This window comes from Anolis carolinensis, unplaced genomic scaffold, assembly GCF_035594765.1.
Source record: "Anolis carolinensis isolate JA03-04 unplaced genomic scaffold, rAnoCar3.1.pri scaffold_27, whole genome shotgun sequence".
In the NCBI taxonomy this organism is placed as follows: domain Eukaryota; kingdom Metazoa; phylum Chordata; class Lepidosauria; order Squamata; family Dactyloidae; genus Anolis; species Anolis carolinensis.
The window spans coordinates 742,709-758,384 of NW_026943836.1; the positions used below are offsets into that span (position 1 = coordinate 742,709).

Genomic DNA, 15,676 nt, shown 5'->3' on the forward strand with positions numbered 1-15,676 from the left:
TGACATTTTGCCTGCATCTGTGGCTGACATCTTCAGAGGATCCAATCAAAGGTGCAAGCGAAACGTACAGTGAAAATGCTGCTAGAACACAGCCATACAGTCCAGAAACTGAACAACACCCCAGTGGCAAAATACTTGAGAACGTTTCAATCACCCATAAATATAGGTTGCCTCTCTCTTGAGTCCAGAAGTGATTTGTAGTTTGCATTTTTTGATGTTAGAATACTGGTAGAGTCTCACTTATCCAACATAAACAGGCCGGCAGAACGTTGGATAAGCGAATATGTTGGATAATAAGGAGAGATTAAGAAAAAGCCTATTGAACATCAAAATAGGTTATGATTTTACAAATTAAGCACCAAAACATCATGTTATACAACAAATTTGACAGAAAAAGTAGTTCATTACACATTAATGCTATGTAGTAATTACTGTATTTACGAATACAGCACCAAAATATCACAATGCATTGATATACTGAAAACATTGACTACAAAAATGCGTTGGATAATCCAGAACGTTGGATAAGTGAGACTGTACTGTATTTGTATCTGCATGAACAAAGGGATATCCTGGAGATGAATCTAAGCTTAAATATGAAATTCATTTGTATTTCATATATAAATATTTTAATACTTTGTATGAAAAAGCTTGTGTGCACAGAACCATCAGAAAACAAAGGAGGTCACTATCTCGGCTGTCCCTGGGGATGGTTTTGGAGCAGTTCATATTTCAGAATCCTAGGTAAGGGATGCTCAGTCTGTACCTCAAAAATAATAACAACAACAACAACAACAACAACCACCACCACCACCAGTCCCTTCTATAGTAGAGTCTCACTTATCCAACATAAACTGGCTGGCAGAATGTTGGATAAGCGAATATGTTGGATAATGACGAGGGATTAAGGAAAAGTCTATTAAACATCAAGTTAGATTATGATTTTACAAATGAAGCATCAAAACATCATGTTAGACAACAAATTTGACAGAAAAAAATAGTTCAATACGCAGTAATGCTATGTAGTAATTACTGTATTTACAAATTTAGCACCAAAATATCACGATGTATTGAAAACATTGATAAAAAAATGCGTTGGATAATCCAGAACGTTGGATAAGTGAATGTTGGATAAGTGAGACTCTACTGTACTACTAAGGGGCATAGTCTATCTCCTTGGGAGTCCAAATAGGTAAATCACTTCTGTGCCACTCAAGACTTTTGTAGCCTAACCTTCCTATTTGATTCATTTATTTTAATGGTCTTGCGTCTAATTGTATTTTTATTGCATGATAATAATTGTAAAGCATTTTCTCTTAACTTTTGAAAGCCACCTTGAGCTGCAGACCAGGAAAAGTGCAGAATATGATGAAAGAGGAGGAAAATAAATGTATGTGTATGTGTGTTTAATGCTATTTCATAGAATCATCTAATCCTAGAGTTGGAAGACACCTCATGGGCCATCCAGGCCAACCCCATTCTGCCAAGAAAATCGCATTCAAAGCACCCCCGACAGATGGCCATCCAGCCTCTGCTGAAAAGCCTCCAGAGAAGGAGCTTCCACTACATTTTAATATTTACATGTTGTAGATTTAGAGTTACAGTATTTTTTTAATGTTGTGAGCTGCTCTGCATCTCAATTAGGAGACAAAGGTAGGACACAATAGCAATAATAATGATGATGATAAAAAGAATACTAATCCAGAGAAACAGAAACTAAGTTCAAGATGAACTAAACCACCTGAACTGGGCTCTACAGGCCAATGGAGACTCCACCACAGACATCGGAAGAGCTGCAAGGCCAAGAACAAGCCAGGAGAGTCAAGACAAAGATCCACCCAGAGGAAAGGGGTTCTTACCATACATCAAGGGGACCACTGACCGCATAGGCAAAGTGATGAAGAAGCACAACCTGCATACTATCTACAGACCCACAAAGAAAATCCAATAAACACTACGGTCAGCGAAGGACAAGAGGGATCCTCTCTCCTCTGCAGGAGTCTACCAGATACCATGCAGCTATGTGGAAGATATGTGGAAACAAGATGGAGGGATAATTAACTGGCTAGACCTTTTGGAAAAAGGGGGGAAAGAATATTGGTTAAAATTATGAGGGATCTGGGAAAAAGTAAAAAAAGAGGGTGCACAGCCCACTGAAGAACTGAAGGTAGATAAATTGCTAAATGCAAGAAAAAAAACAAGTAAAGGAACAGTGGCAAAAATATACAATTTAATGGTAGAAGATAAGGAATTTATGATCCGAGCAATACGTAACAAATGGAATGGGGTTAAAATATTAAGCACACAAGAAGTAGACGAAATAATTAGGAACATAAATAAAATAAAAACAGAAAAATATAATGAATTAGAAAAAAAGATGGTATTAAGATGGTATAGAACTCCTGAACAACTGTCTTATATGATAAAAGGGAAGAATTCAGAGTGCTGGCATTGTAATAAAGAAAAGGGCACTTATTCACATATGTGGTGGGAGTGTTCTGAATTAAAAAAAATTTGGCTAATGATACAAGGGAAAATCCAGGACTTATTACAGATAACAATACAAATTAATAATGATTTGTTACTTTGGGGAGTGCTGGATCATCCAAGTATAAAAACTGAGTGCCAAGAGTTATTGAAAGTAACAATAAGAGCAGCACATGCTGTGATTGCTAGAGGATGGAGAGACTAATCGAAATGGACGTTAAATAATTGGAATGATTATTTGTATGATCAAGTGTTGTTAGATATTACAGGAATTATGACTAACCAAGTAACAAGAATGAATAAACAAAAGGACATTACAAACAGATGGAAAGACTACTTCAACTGGGTGAAAAATGGAGGAGCCAACGATTACATTAAAGAAAAAATACAAAGACTTTACCTGTGGCTGGATCTGCAAGATTAATATAAACATACTGTGGTTGAGGAGGGAGGGTGTGGGTGGTAGGGAGGGAAAAAATATTGGAAAAAAGGGAAGTAGTGTTGTTATGAATTATGAATTATGAATGTAAAACCCAATAAAAATGTTTTTTTTTTAAAAAAAAGATACCATGCAGCTGTGGACAAGTCTACACAGGGACCACCAAACGCAGCAGCATTGCCCAAACACGAGTCAAAGAACATGAAAGGCTCTGCAGACTAACTCAACCAGAGAAATCAGCCATAGCAGAGCATTTGATGAACCAGCCTGGACACAGGATATTATTTGAGAACACAGAAATGCTTGACCACTCCAACAACTATCATGTCAGACGACACAGAGAAGCCAATGAAATCCACAAGCATGTGAACAACTTCAACAGAAAGAAGGAAACCATGAAAATGAACAAATCTGGCTACCAGTATTAAAAAACTCAAAAATCAGAACAGTAAATAAGAAGCAACACTCTGAGACATGGGAACTAGGGGCAGTTAACAAAGAATGCCCCCAGGCAGAAAGTAGCCAGTAGATGTAGCCATTCAATGCAAATTAGGGTGATTAACTGGAACATTTATGCTGGTCCCTCACCCTGGACTCTCCACAGATATATATTTACTTTCCTTGCCTAGTTTCTCCATGCCTCACAACCTCTGAGGATGCCTGCCATAGATGTGGGCGAAACGTCAGGAGAGAATACTTCTGGAACATGGGCACACAGCCCGAAAGACATACAACAACCCTGTGATCCCAGCCATGAAAGCCTTCGACAACACAGGAAACTAAATTTGCCCCCTTCTCCTTTCAAATATTTAAACGTGGAAGGAAGGGCCTCTGCCTCACCCAGAGGGTCCACCAGCTGGTCCACCAGCCCCATCTTCTTGGCTTTGTCGGCCCGAATGTTGCGCCCGGTCAGCATCATGTCAAAGGCCGCCGGGATCCCCACCTGAGGGCAGGAAGAGCAGCATCAGGTACAGGGAAGGGAGATATGGGCTGACCGCCCCCCTCCCCAGGCCCCGTGAGGGTCCGCCCTCCGCTCACCATCTTGGGCAGGCGCTGAGTGCCCCCGGCCCCCGGCAAAAGCCCCAGCAGCACCTCCGGCGTCCCCAGGACCGTCTTCTTGTCTTTGGTGGCAATTCTGTACTGGCAGGCAATGGCCACCTGGAAGGAAAGAAGTTCAGAGAATGGGAAAAAGGAGGGGGGTTTCCATTGTGTATTGATATTGCATTTCAATCCTTGTACTAGGAGCCCATGATGGTGCAACAAGTTAACCTCTTGTGACTGAAAGGTCGTCAGTTCAAATCCAGGGAGTGTGGTGAGTTCCTGTCTGTCAGCTCCAGCTTGGCATGCCGGGGCATGAGGAGCTTCCCACAGGATGGTAAAACATCTGGGAGTCCCCTAGGCAACGTCCTTGCAGACGGCCAATTCTCCCACATCAGAAGCAACTTGAAGTTTCTCAAGATGCTCCTGACACGAAAAAAAATCCTTGTACGGTTGAGTACATAAATGCACCAGCAGCAGAATGTTGGATAAGTGAAAATGTTGGATAATAAGGAGGGATTAAGGAAAAGTCTATTAAATGTCAAATTATGTTATGATTTTACAAATTAAGCACCAAAACATCCTGTTTTACAACAAATTGACAGGAAAAAGAAGTTCAATACATGGTAATGTTATGTAGGAATTACTGTACAGTAGAGTCTCACTTATCCAAGCTAAACGGGCCGGCAGAAGCTTGGATAAGCAAATATCTTGGATAATAAGGAGGGATTAAGGAAAAGCCTATTAAACATCAAATTAGGTTATGATTTTACAAATTAAGCACCAAAACATCATATTATACAACAAATTTGACAGAAAAAGTAGTTCAATACGCAGTAATGTTATGTTGTAATTACTGTATTTACGAATTTAGCACCAAAATATCACAATGTATTGAAAATATTGACTACAAAAATGGTTTAGATAAGCGAGGCTTGGATAAGTGAGACTCTACTGTATTTACAAATTTAGCGCCAGTGTTTATTGAAAACACTGACTACAAAAACACTGGCTATTAAAAATGGACTACAAATAAAGGTAGAATTGCATAAAATGAACTTACAGTAACAACACTATTGGAAGTTAAATCCATAATAAGTTCAGTCCTGTGAAAGTAGACTGCGTTGGATAATACAATTTGGGATAAGTGAAGGTTGGATAAGCGAGACTCTACTGTACTATGCATTTTAATATATGAACTTTGTGCTGGGATTTTAATGTATGTATTTTATGGCAATATGTTTGGACTGTGTCGTGCGTCACCTCAAGAGAGGTGGGTAACAAACAAACAAACAATTATTATTGGGTTGCTGTGAGTTTTCCGGGCTGTATGGCCATGTGCCAGAAGCATTCTCTCCTGACATTTCACCCACATCTATGGCAGGCATGGCCCCTTCTTTCCCCCAGACCCTCCCCTCCACAGCCCTTTCCTGGGACCCTCCCCTTGGGCCTTACCTCCAGGCCCCCTCCCAGGCAGGAGCCACTGATGGCGGCCACAATGGGCTTGGGGGACTTCTCCAGCTTGTCCATCATCTTCTGCCCCTCCTGAGAGAGCTGGGTGATTTCTTCACTCGATTTGCAGGCCTCAATCATGCTGCAAGCAGAAAGGAGAATAACTGAGAACAGCAAATGTGGAAGGACGGCTGTATCAAATGGGAGGGTTGACTCCCCTGAGGCTGCAAGACCCACGGAGGGTGGTGGGTGAAGGCTTCTCCTCCAGAGAATCTTCATCATCCATGACTGCTGACTTAAAGGCATGTATGGGCAATGAGCGCATTGGAAGAAAGGCTGGCCGGAGAGGACTGGGCAAAACCCACTCCCCAAAGATGGGCTGCCCAATCCCACAAAAGGCCCCTGCTTGCTTCTCTAACCCGCGCCATCCTCCTTGGGCAAACCTGTCAGAGTTTTACATTATTTAGGTCATTTCCGGGCTGGGCTGTGGCGCAGCTGGCTAGTAACCAGCTGCTATAAATCACTACTGACTGAGAGGTCATGAGTTTGAAGCCCGTGTCGGGTTAAGCCTCTGACCATTAATAGCCCCGACTTGCTGTTGACCTATGCAGCCCCGAAAGACAGTTGCACCTGTCAATTAGGGAAATTTAGGGACACTTTATGCGGAAGGCTAATTTACAACACTTTACAACACCATAAAACTGCCAGCAAAACACGAGGAAAGGAATGAGGAAGTACAGCCACTTCTGGACGGTGAAGCAACAGCTCCCCCTGTGGCCGGAATCGTGAAGCTGGAAAAATGTTAAAAAATGCCTCTGAGTCTGTCTAATGTATGTTGTTTGTCTGTTGGCATTGAATGTTTGCCATATATGTGTTCATTGTAATCCGCCCTGAGTCCCCTTCGGGGTGAGAAAGAAGGGCCGAATATAAATACTGTAAATAAATAAATAAATAAATTTCTTATGTGAAAATGGATAAGTGTTTGTAAGAATCATGTCCTATCCACGTATGACCAGCAGCAATCAAGACACCTGCTAAAGAATGAGTGCTATTAATAGAGAGTGAGTAAATCTTGAGTTAGTGATGGTGATGGTGACGATGATGGTGTTGCTGTTGGAAAGCTGTTGGAGTGGAGCCGAAGAAAGTTTGAAGACAGAGAGTCTGGAAACCAGAGAGTTTGAAAGGTTGGAGCTTGAAAGCTCGAAGATAAGAACATTTTGTTTCGCCATTTGAAAGCAGCTGATAAAAGCCAAGGACTGTTGTGTTTGTATATACAGTAGAGCAGGGGTCCCCAAACTAAAGCCCGGGGCCCGGATGCGGCCCATCAAAGCTATTTATCCGGCCCCCATGGCACAAGGGCAGAAGGGGGTTGGACTAAATGACCCAAGCAGTCTCTTCTTCTCTTACAATCTTATTATTATTATTATTATTAACATTGAGGCTAGGTGGCCATCTGTCAGGGGTGCTTTGCTTGTGCTTTGGGTGCACAAAGGCAGAAGAGGATTGGACTCAATGGCCCAAAGGGTCTCTTCCAACCCTCTTTTTATTATTATTGTTGTTGTTGTTGTTGCTCCAACGGTCCAGCCCTCCAACGGTCCAAAGGATCGTGAACTGGCCCCCTGTTTAAAAAGTTTGGGGACCCCTGCAGTAGAGTCTCACTTATCCAAGCCTCTGGATTATCCAAGCCATTTTTGTAGTCAATGTTTTCAATATATTGTGGTATTTTGTGCTAAATTCGTAAATACAGTAATTACAACATAACATTCCTGCGTATTGAACTACTTTTTCTGTCAAATTTGTTGCATAACATGATGTTTTGATGCTTAATATTGCTTTTTTGATTTTGTGTTGTACTGTACATGATTATTTATTGTATTGTTTAATTGTATTATGATATGTTGTTTTTATATTTTGCTATATTGTATTGTCCTGGGCATGGCCCCATGTAAGCCGCCCTGAGTCCCCGTTGGGGAGATGGTGGCAGGGTATAAATAAAGTTTTATTATTATTATTATTAATTTGTAAAAACATAACCTAATTTGATGTTTAATAGGCTTTTCCTTAATCCCTCCTTATTATCCAAGATATTTGCTTATCCAAGCTTCTGCCGGCCCGTTTAGCTTGGATAAGTGAGACTCTACTGTATTTTCATATAAATCTTTCTTTACTAAAAGACAGTTTGTTTTGGGGTTTTCTCCTTGGATGAAGGGTGCAGCTTCCGCAGAAGGGGTTGAATGTTTGGAACCCCAGTTTGATAGCTGCGACAAAACCTACTTGATGTCGGCCCCAGCGATGAAGCAGCCCGGCTTTCCGGAGATGAGGACGGCGCTGCTGACGGCATCGTTGGCCCAGATTTCGTTCATGACTTCTGTGAATTCGGCTTGCAGTTGCTTGGAGAGTGTGTTCACCTGGAAGAGAGGCAAACTGAAGCCAATATGGACCACAGACATAATCAGAAGGGCAGCATTCCTGGGTTCTTAGGAAGCTACTTTTGCTCAGAAACCACTGCTATGGAGCTCAGAGAATGCGATAAGGCAGGCATGGGCCAACTTGGGCCCTCCAGGTGTTTTGGACTTCAACTCCCACCATTCCTAATAGCCTCAGGGGGGTTTAATAGTGTCTCCTTTCCTGGAGATTCTTAAACAGAGCCTGGATTGTCCTCTGTTGGGAGGGCTTGGATGGTGTGTCACGAGGATGATGGGGTGCAGAGTGAATTCCAAAATTCATCATCCCGGTCTCACCTCCTTCTCCAGACTGTATTCCCATGTGGGGAATCAGCACTGGTCAAGAAATACTCCAGCAGGCGAAGCCCAACTGTTGATTAACTTTATTTTCATGTCTATTTACAGTTTGCATTTCTCAGCTTCAGAGCATAGCATTCATAGTCCATCTTCAGCGAGAGCTCAAGCCGAACACCACAGATAAGATAAACAACACATTCCTCTGTCCAGAGGAAGTTCCCCCAAAGGCCGGAAGTCATGCCTGATAGGTCATAGCAATCACAACAGCCTGTCAGTCAAAACTAGCCTGCTGTTAACCATTTAATCACTGAAAAATACACACTCCTGCTCATCAGCAGTAAACACTTGATTTACATTTCATACAAAATACAACCATACTCCAACAGTGTCTTCACACCTGACAGAAGCTATCAGACTTGATAGACCTTAAGTTCTCGTCCAACTCCAGGATCCCATGTACCCCCCACCCCCTCCCCAGTCCTATGAACCTTTCTCATATCAAACTGCCCCAGACTCAAGACTCCTTTGCCATCTGGGAGAGCTTTCCACCCACAAAACCAATCCTGCCCACAATGGAAGAAACCTACCTTGGAGTTTGGAGAGTTAAACCGCACAACTGCAATGTCGCCTTTGACGTCATAGTTGACATGCGTCCGAGCTGCAGGGAGAGACGCCAGTTAGGATTCCTACAAAGCTTATAGGAACAGCTGGGAGTATGCAAGAAAAGTATAGGCTGGGTCCTCGGTGAAACCATTTCATCAGGATTCAAAAGGGGATGAACAGATAATAATAATAATAATAATGTGGTCCCGGTGGTGATGGGCACATTGGGTGCCATGCCAAAAGATCTCAGCCGGCATTTGGAAACAATAGACATTGACAAAATTACAATCTGCCAGCTGCAAAAGGCCACCCTGCTGGGATCTGCGCGCATTATCCGAAAATACATCACACAGTCCTAGACACTTGGGAAGTGTTCGACTTGTGATTTTGTGATATGAAATCCAGCATATCTATCTTGTTTGCTGTGTCATAATAAAATAATAATAATAATAATAATAATAATAATAATAATAATAATAATAATTTTGTGATATGAAATCCAGCATATCTATCTTGTTTGCTGGGTCATACCATGTCACTGTGTCAATAATAATAATAATAATAATAATAATAATAATAATAATAATAATGATAAATCTTTATTTATATCCTGCTTTTCTCCCTCATGGGACCTAAAGCGGCTTAGGTAAAGGTAAAGGTTTTCCCCTGATGTTAAGTCCAGTCGTGACCAACTCTGGGGGTTGGTGCTCATCTCCATTTCTAAGCCCAAGAGCCGGCATTGTCCATAGACACCTCCTAGACCACGTGGCCACTGGCATGACTGCATGGAATGCCGTTACCTTCCCGCCGGAGCGGTACCTATTGATCTACTCACATTGGCATGTTTTCAAACTGCTAGGTTGGCAGGAGCTGGGGCTAACGGCTGGCGCTTATTCCGCTCCCGGGATTTGAACCTGGGACCTTTTGGTCCGCAAGTTCAGCAGCTCAGCGCTTTAACACACTGTGTCACCAGGGGCCCCAAAAGCAGCTTACAACATATTAAAATCATGTAAACAACAATACATCTATAAGAAGTATAAAACATCATAAAATAAAGAGTTCAAAACAACAATATACATGCACTTTCTTGTGGCATCATACACATCATACATGATGTACCAGGTGGCACCCATACCTTTCTGCTTTCCCAGACTGTGAGGTTATTTCCCCCAGATACATTAGACTGGAGGCCCATCATCAATGGGCACATTGTCTGGGGATAATGGGAGTGATAGCCAACCTCGTCAGAAAGGGAACAGGCTGGGGACCGTTGCTGTACATTTCCTTCTTTTTCTTGCAGCAGCTCTATTTTCATACTTGCTTTCTTGCTTTCTTTTTAAAAGAAATGTGCCTATAGTTCACTCTTAGAGGACCAACATCCTCCTGCCTTTCACATATTTGTTTTCCCCCTCCCCAAACAAAGTAAAGCCATTCACCCTTTGCCTGCTCTGTCTAATGTCTTTAAATCAGAAGGCTATGCCTATTATTATCTCAGCCAAAAAACCCAAATTGTGTATTTCCACTTACATTTGAGAGGGGCGGAGGTGCTGAGGTTCCGGCAGGCATAGCCTAAAAGACAGATTTCAGGAGTTAGCACACAAAAGCACAAATGTCGAAGCAATGGCAGCCTTAGGTTGGAAAAAGCACAGTAAATGGGAACTTTAAAAATTGCATGAAAACTTATTTATTTATTTTAATTATTTATACCCCCGCCCTTCTCATCCGAGGGGACTCAGGGCGGCTTACAAGTGGCAATTGATGCCGTTACACTTTTATACAATGAACTAAAATGTTAAAACAGTTAAAACAATCAAAACAGTCATAAAATACAATATACAAAGTTTAAAACAATGCAAAGTGCTTATGCCATTCATCCACCAGACCTTATACAAGATAATATATATTAGATTATATTAGATTATATGTTCCAAGATTATATTACTGAAAGGAGAATTAAATATTTGAATGGACATCCTAAGGAGAACTGGGAAAAATTGTTTGTAGAGGTGACTGTGACAACGTAAAATTTTACTTATATAACCAATTACAAATATAATTTTTAAAAACCACAAAAGTCCCCAGGACAAACACTGAAGCTCCTGGGAGACACACCAGATGCCTATCAACCATAAGTTTTGCAATGCTGGCTACAAAGCAAAGGCCTCCTTCTTCTGTCAAAAAATACTACAATAGTTGAGCACCTGATGCCTTAGGTTGTGTCAGGCTGGGCAGCATTCTAGTTCTGCGGGGAGCAAAGCATGGTCTTGCAAGGCCATCTTTTGTGACTCACTGTCCCTCTTAACTGTCCTCTTTATGGCTAAAGGAGGAAACATGGTGTCGCACCTCAGACTAGTTCACCTTGCTGTAGACACCAGGCAGCACACAGTAGATAGTCTTTTGTAATTTTATTGAGTAAAAGCAGAATATATATATATAATATCAAAGCAGGCAAAAATATAGTTCCAAAGGTAGTTGCAAAATAGAGTAAGTAAATCCAATAATCCATAGACAAGAGGCAATACTCCATTCCCAAGATACACAAATCCAAAGGTTACAAGGATTCACGAACAAGAGTATATCCAAAGCAGAAGTAGCATGAAGACATAGACCATCCACCCAGATGAAGTGAGAATTTGCTTTGACAAAGATTTGCCCCTCAACACACTGTCTTAAAAGCAACCCAAAAATGCATTCTTTTTCCCTTCACTGGCCTCCTTTTCCCAGCTAATCTAAGACTTCACTGTGGCATTCCTTTCCATTGTAAACGATCAGCCCGAGAGAGCAATGGGTCTTCAGACTTGCCCTGACCATCAAGGCCAAACTCCTCATTACCATTATCTTGCACCTGAACCTGAGACATCCGTGACAGGCTGCATTTGGAACTCATCAACAGGCTGTACTTCTGAACCAGCCTGTGTCTGAATTCCATAATTCCCCACAGCATCATCCTGAAAGTCATCATGAATCCCATCATCTGACATCTGCATCTGTAATCCAAAATCCCCTTATTCATCTTCACTCTGGAACTGCTGCTGAGTCACAACACATAGCCTCTCCTGGAAACCTGCAAAAGGAGCAATGCTCTAATGTGAGAAGCCACAAGGGGTACTGTTCTGGACTTTCAGGGCTATTTATCCGTATCAATTATTTGATCAATGGAAGAGAAGGCAAGATGATCAAATCTACAGATGACCCAAATGGGGGGGGGGGGGGGGAGAGCCAATATTCCCGAGGACAGGAACAGGATTCAAATTCATCTTCACAGATGACAGCTGATTGGTCAAGACTCACAAAAAGACTTTTCAACAGGGAGAAAAAAATGAAATGCACAGCTGTAAGATGGCATAACACCAGGCTTGAAAACAGTCCATGCAAATGGGATCTAGGCATCTGAAGAAACCACAAACTGTACTTGAGGCAACAGTATGATGCAGCAGCTGAAAAAGCCAATGCAATTCCAGGCTGCATCCATAGGAGTCTAGGGCGTAGAACAAGGGAAGTGATAGTTCCACTCCATTTTCCTTTGGTGAGAACTTTCTGTGTCTAGTTTTGGGCAACACAATTAGAGGAGATGGACAGACTGGAACGTGTCTAGAGATGGGAAACCAAAATGGTCAAAGTTTTGGAAGCCAAGCTTTATGAGAAGCGGTTTAGGGAGTGGAGGATGTTGAGTTTGGAGAAGAGAAGGCTGAAAGAAGCAGACATGAGAGCCATGTTTATAATATCCGAAATCGCTTTGAATGTGATCTCCTGCTTCTTGGCAGAACGGGGTTGGACTGGATGGCCCATGAGGTCTCTTCCAACTCTACTATACTATGATTCTGATTCTATGTACCATTGTGGAGGTGGAAAAGTTGTTTTCTGCTGCTCTGGAGACTAGAGCACAATGGAGCAATGGATTCTAAACTGCAGGAAAAGCGACTTCCCTGAAATGTTAGGAAAAACTTCCTGAAGGCTAGAATTGTTTGACAGTGGAATACGCTGCTGCCTGGGAATCTAGCAGCATCTCCTTTAGAAATGGTCTTCCTGATACTTCTCTCCCCCTAATTTCTGGTCATTTCGCAATTCGCCACCATTGCCCACCCCTGTGCTGGGGCGTCAGCATAAGCTTCCGGTGCTTCCGATAGCCATGAAGTGGTCTGCTATCAAATTGAAATCCAGTATGTTGAATACGCAATACTATGAAAACAGCCCTTCTGGCATGAATTCAGTGCAAGAGATGCTTCTTTGCATGCAGATGGCAGTTAAACAACCCCACTGGTCCCCTTTAACAATCAATGGCTTAAAAAACAATAATTTTACTTGGGTCCCCATAAGTGATCACATCCGCGAGAGGCCCTTAAAAAGAGTTCTGTTCCTTTGGGCCGAGGCTATGTATTTCTGTTATCTACACAGACCTTGCCCTTGTAAAGACCTTTGGCAAGACGGATGGTGATAAACTGGACAGTCAACACAATGGTCAGCTGGCCACAGCACACTTAGAGGTAATTATTTCTCTTCTGGGGCACAAAACAGTGTCCCTTTGCACAGTTGCGCTGAACAAAAGATGTTTGGGTACAACTTTTGCTTTTTGGTTTAACTCCCAAAAAAGCAGAAACTGTGTCCAAGATAATATCCCATTATTACCTCTTTTGAGGAGCCTCCGGTGGCCAAGGGGATAAAAGCCTCGTGACTTGAAGGTTGGGTTGCTGATCTGAAAGCTGCCAGGTTCGAATCCCACCTGGGGAGAGTGCGGATGAGCTCCCTCTATCAGCTCCAGCTCCATGCGGGGACATGAGAGAAGCCTCCCACAAGGATGGTTAAAACATCAAAACATCCGGGTAATGTCCCCTGGGCAACGTCCTTGCAGACGGCCAATTCTCTCACTCCAGAAGCAACTCCAGTTGCTCCTGACACGAAAAAAAAAAAACCTGTTTTAAGTATGTCAGTAAAAATGACATATTTTACATTATGAAATGTATATAATCTATGTTATGCTTTTTCAGCCTCAGAGACAGAGAAATAGCCCAACTTCCTTTGAATAAATTTTCCTAAGAGAGGGCTGCCACAACAATGTAAGATCCTTTGCCCCCAGAAATTTACTTTCTCGTTTTATTTTAGATATCAATTTCCCACCCTGTATCCAAAGATCTTCTAACACTCAGACTCCCCAGTGGGTTTGCACTGTGTCATTATGATGCTCCCAAGCTCCTTTCCTAGCACCGCTGCTTAACACCTGAATGCTCCACCTTGCTGTTTCGCAAGGCCCAGGGATCTCCACGTTGACAAGAGTTCAAAAAGACCAAGCCTTTCGCAAGGGAGGCACGTGAGGCTGGAGGGAGGGATGCCGCCGTGCCCTTTGGCCCATATTCTGCAGGATGGAAAGCCAGAGACCTTTCACCTAAATCCCCAGAAGGCAAGGAAGGTTGGCAGCGGGCCTCTTGCAGCCAGGAAAAGAGGGCACTCCTGCAGAAACCCAGAGAGCCTGCACATCTTGCTAAACTCTGGAGCAGATTGGCAAGAAGGGAGCAAAGTACAACAAAAGGTCTCCAGCTAAATAAAATATATCACACACAAGCCCACACTGAAACCCTCACTCATGTAATCTGAAAAGATTGCTAGTAGGTACACTATATTCTGGAGAAGTCCTTGTTTCAGCAGCACTAAACAATCTTGCATCATAAGGGAAACGCTGTCATGATCAACTCATGCCATGCAACTATCAGCCCCCCCCCCCCCCCCCCCCCACGGTACTGATATAAAGCACATGGCCTATGGCCAAAAGGGAGGACAGGACACTCCAAGGACATATGAACCAGCTATAAAAGTCAATAGCCCTGAGCTCAGAGGAGGTGGGCTCTGGTATGTGGGAAAGGGCAGGCGTCAGGCACCAGGGCTCTTGGGTGATTTATGATATTGCATCTAAGGCACAATGTAGATGAACAGTAGTGCTAGACTCTGGTATTCCAAACAATATAGATGTATGGTATCTTCAGCCCCTGTGTGTCTTGGTGTGTTCTTTCAAGCAAAGACTAAACCCACAGCAACACAGCTGGAGCAAATGAACCCTTACAAATACTCACTGATGCACCCATGACTACTCTCTCCCAGTAGAGACCCAACTCCTTCCAAAGTTCCCAGGGCCACTGCAAAAGCACTGGCTGTAATATTTATTTATTTATTTACTTACATCACTTTTACCCTGCCTTTCTCCCTGAGGGGACTCAAAGCGGCTTACAATAAATAGGCAAAAATTCAATGCCTAAAAACAATGTAAAAACAACAATTCATATAAAACTATCTACAAAACAACAATTCATATAAAACAGATACTACTGCAAAATAAAATCACATTATATAAAATTTTAAGCATGTCCAAGATTAGTCACAGCTGCCATTCATACATCACCCTACCATTACATCCTATTTGGAAAATTAAACATGTTCTGCATGGTCATGTCACCAATTCAATGAAACCACTTTGTGGCAAGCATGTTCTCCAGTACACACCTGCCGACACAATCCAGACAAATAATGCAACACATCTGCAGGACTTGGTCTGATCCAGCAAATTGACAACCATATTATTCACATCTACTCCTGATTAGTTTATAATTAATTAAACAAAGATTGATAGAATCCTAGAGTTGGAGGAAACCCCCCCCCCTCCATCCAGTCATTTGGAAAGTCAAGAAGATAAGAAACGAGTAGCTGATTGCGTACATCTTAAGCCCTTTCCAAAAGAGCTCTTGATACAAAGATAGGGCAATTTCTCATCCAGGTTTTGAGTTGTTATGAAAGGGAGGGACCAAAATGACACAGCGCAATGTGACACTATTCTAAAAGTCATGTCTCAAAATCAGCTCAGGGATCAGTCCTGGAGAAGGCCTTCTGGTCGAGTTCATGTGCAGAGATGGTACAACAGAATAGACCTTTT

At 42.4% G+C, this 15,676-nt stretch overlaps 1 protein-coding gene across 1 annotated transcript in view; it reads right to left on the reverse strand.

The window, feature by feature from the left end:
- The window catches only part of hadha (hydroxyacyl-CoA dehydrogenase trifunctional multienzyme complex subunit alpha), a 47,874-nt gene that overhangs the window by 26,862 nt on the left and 5,336 nt on the right, over window positions 1–15,676 (reverse strand). The window contains exons 2-7 of the mRNA XM_062966677.1: window positions 10,288–10,329; window positions 8,745–8,815; window positions 7,691–7,824; window positions 5,420–5,558; window positions 3,965–4,084; window positions 3,767–3,869 (exon numbers count right to left, since the gene is read on the reverse strand). Coding sequence (XP_062822747.1) covers window positions 3,767–3,869; window positions 3,965–4,084; window positions 5,420–5,558; window positions 7,691–7,824; window positions 8,745–8,815; window positions 10,288–10,329 — 609 coding nt within the window. The remainder of the gene's footprint in view (window positions 1–3,766; window positions 3,870–3,964; window positions 4,085–5,419; window positions 5,559–7,690; window positions 7,825–8,744; window positions 8,816–10,287; window positions 10,330–15,676) is intronic.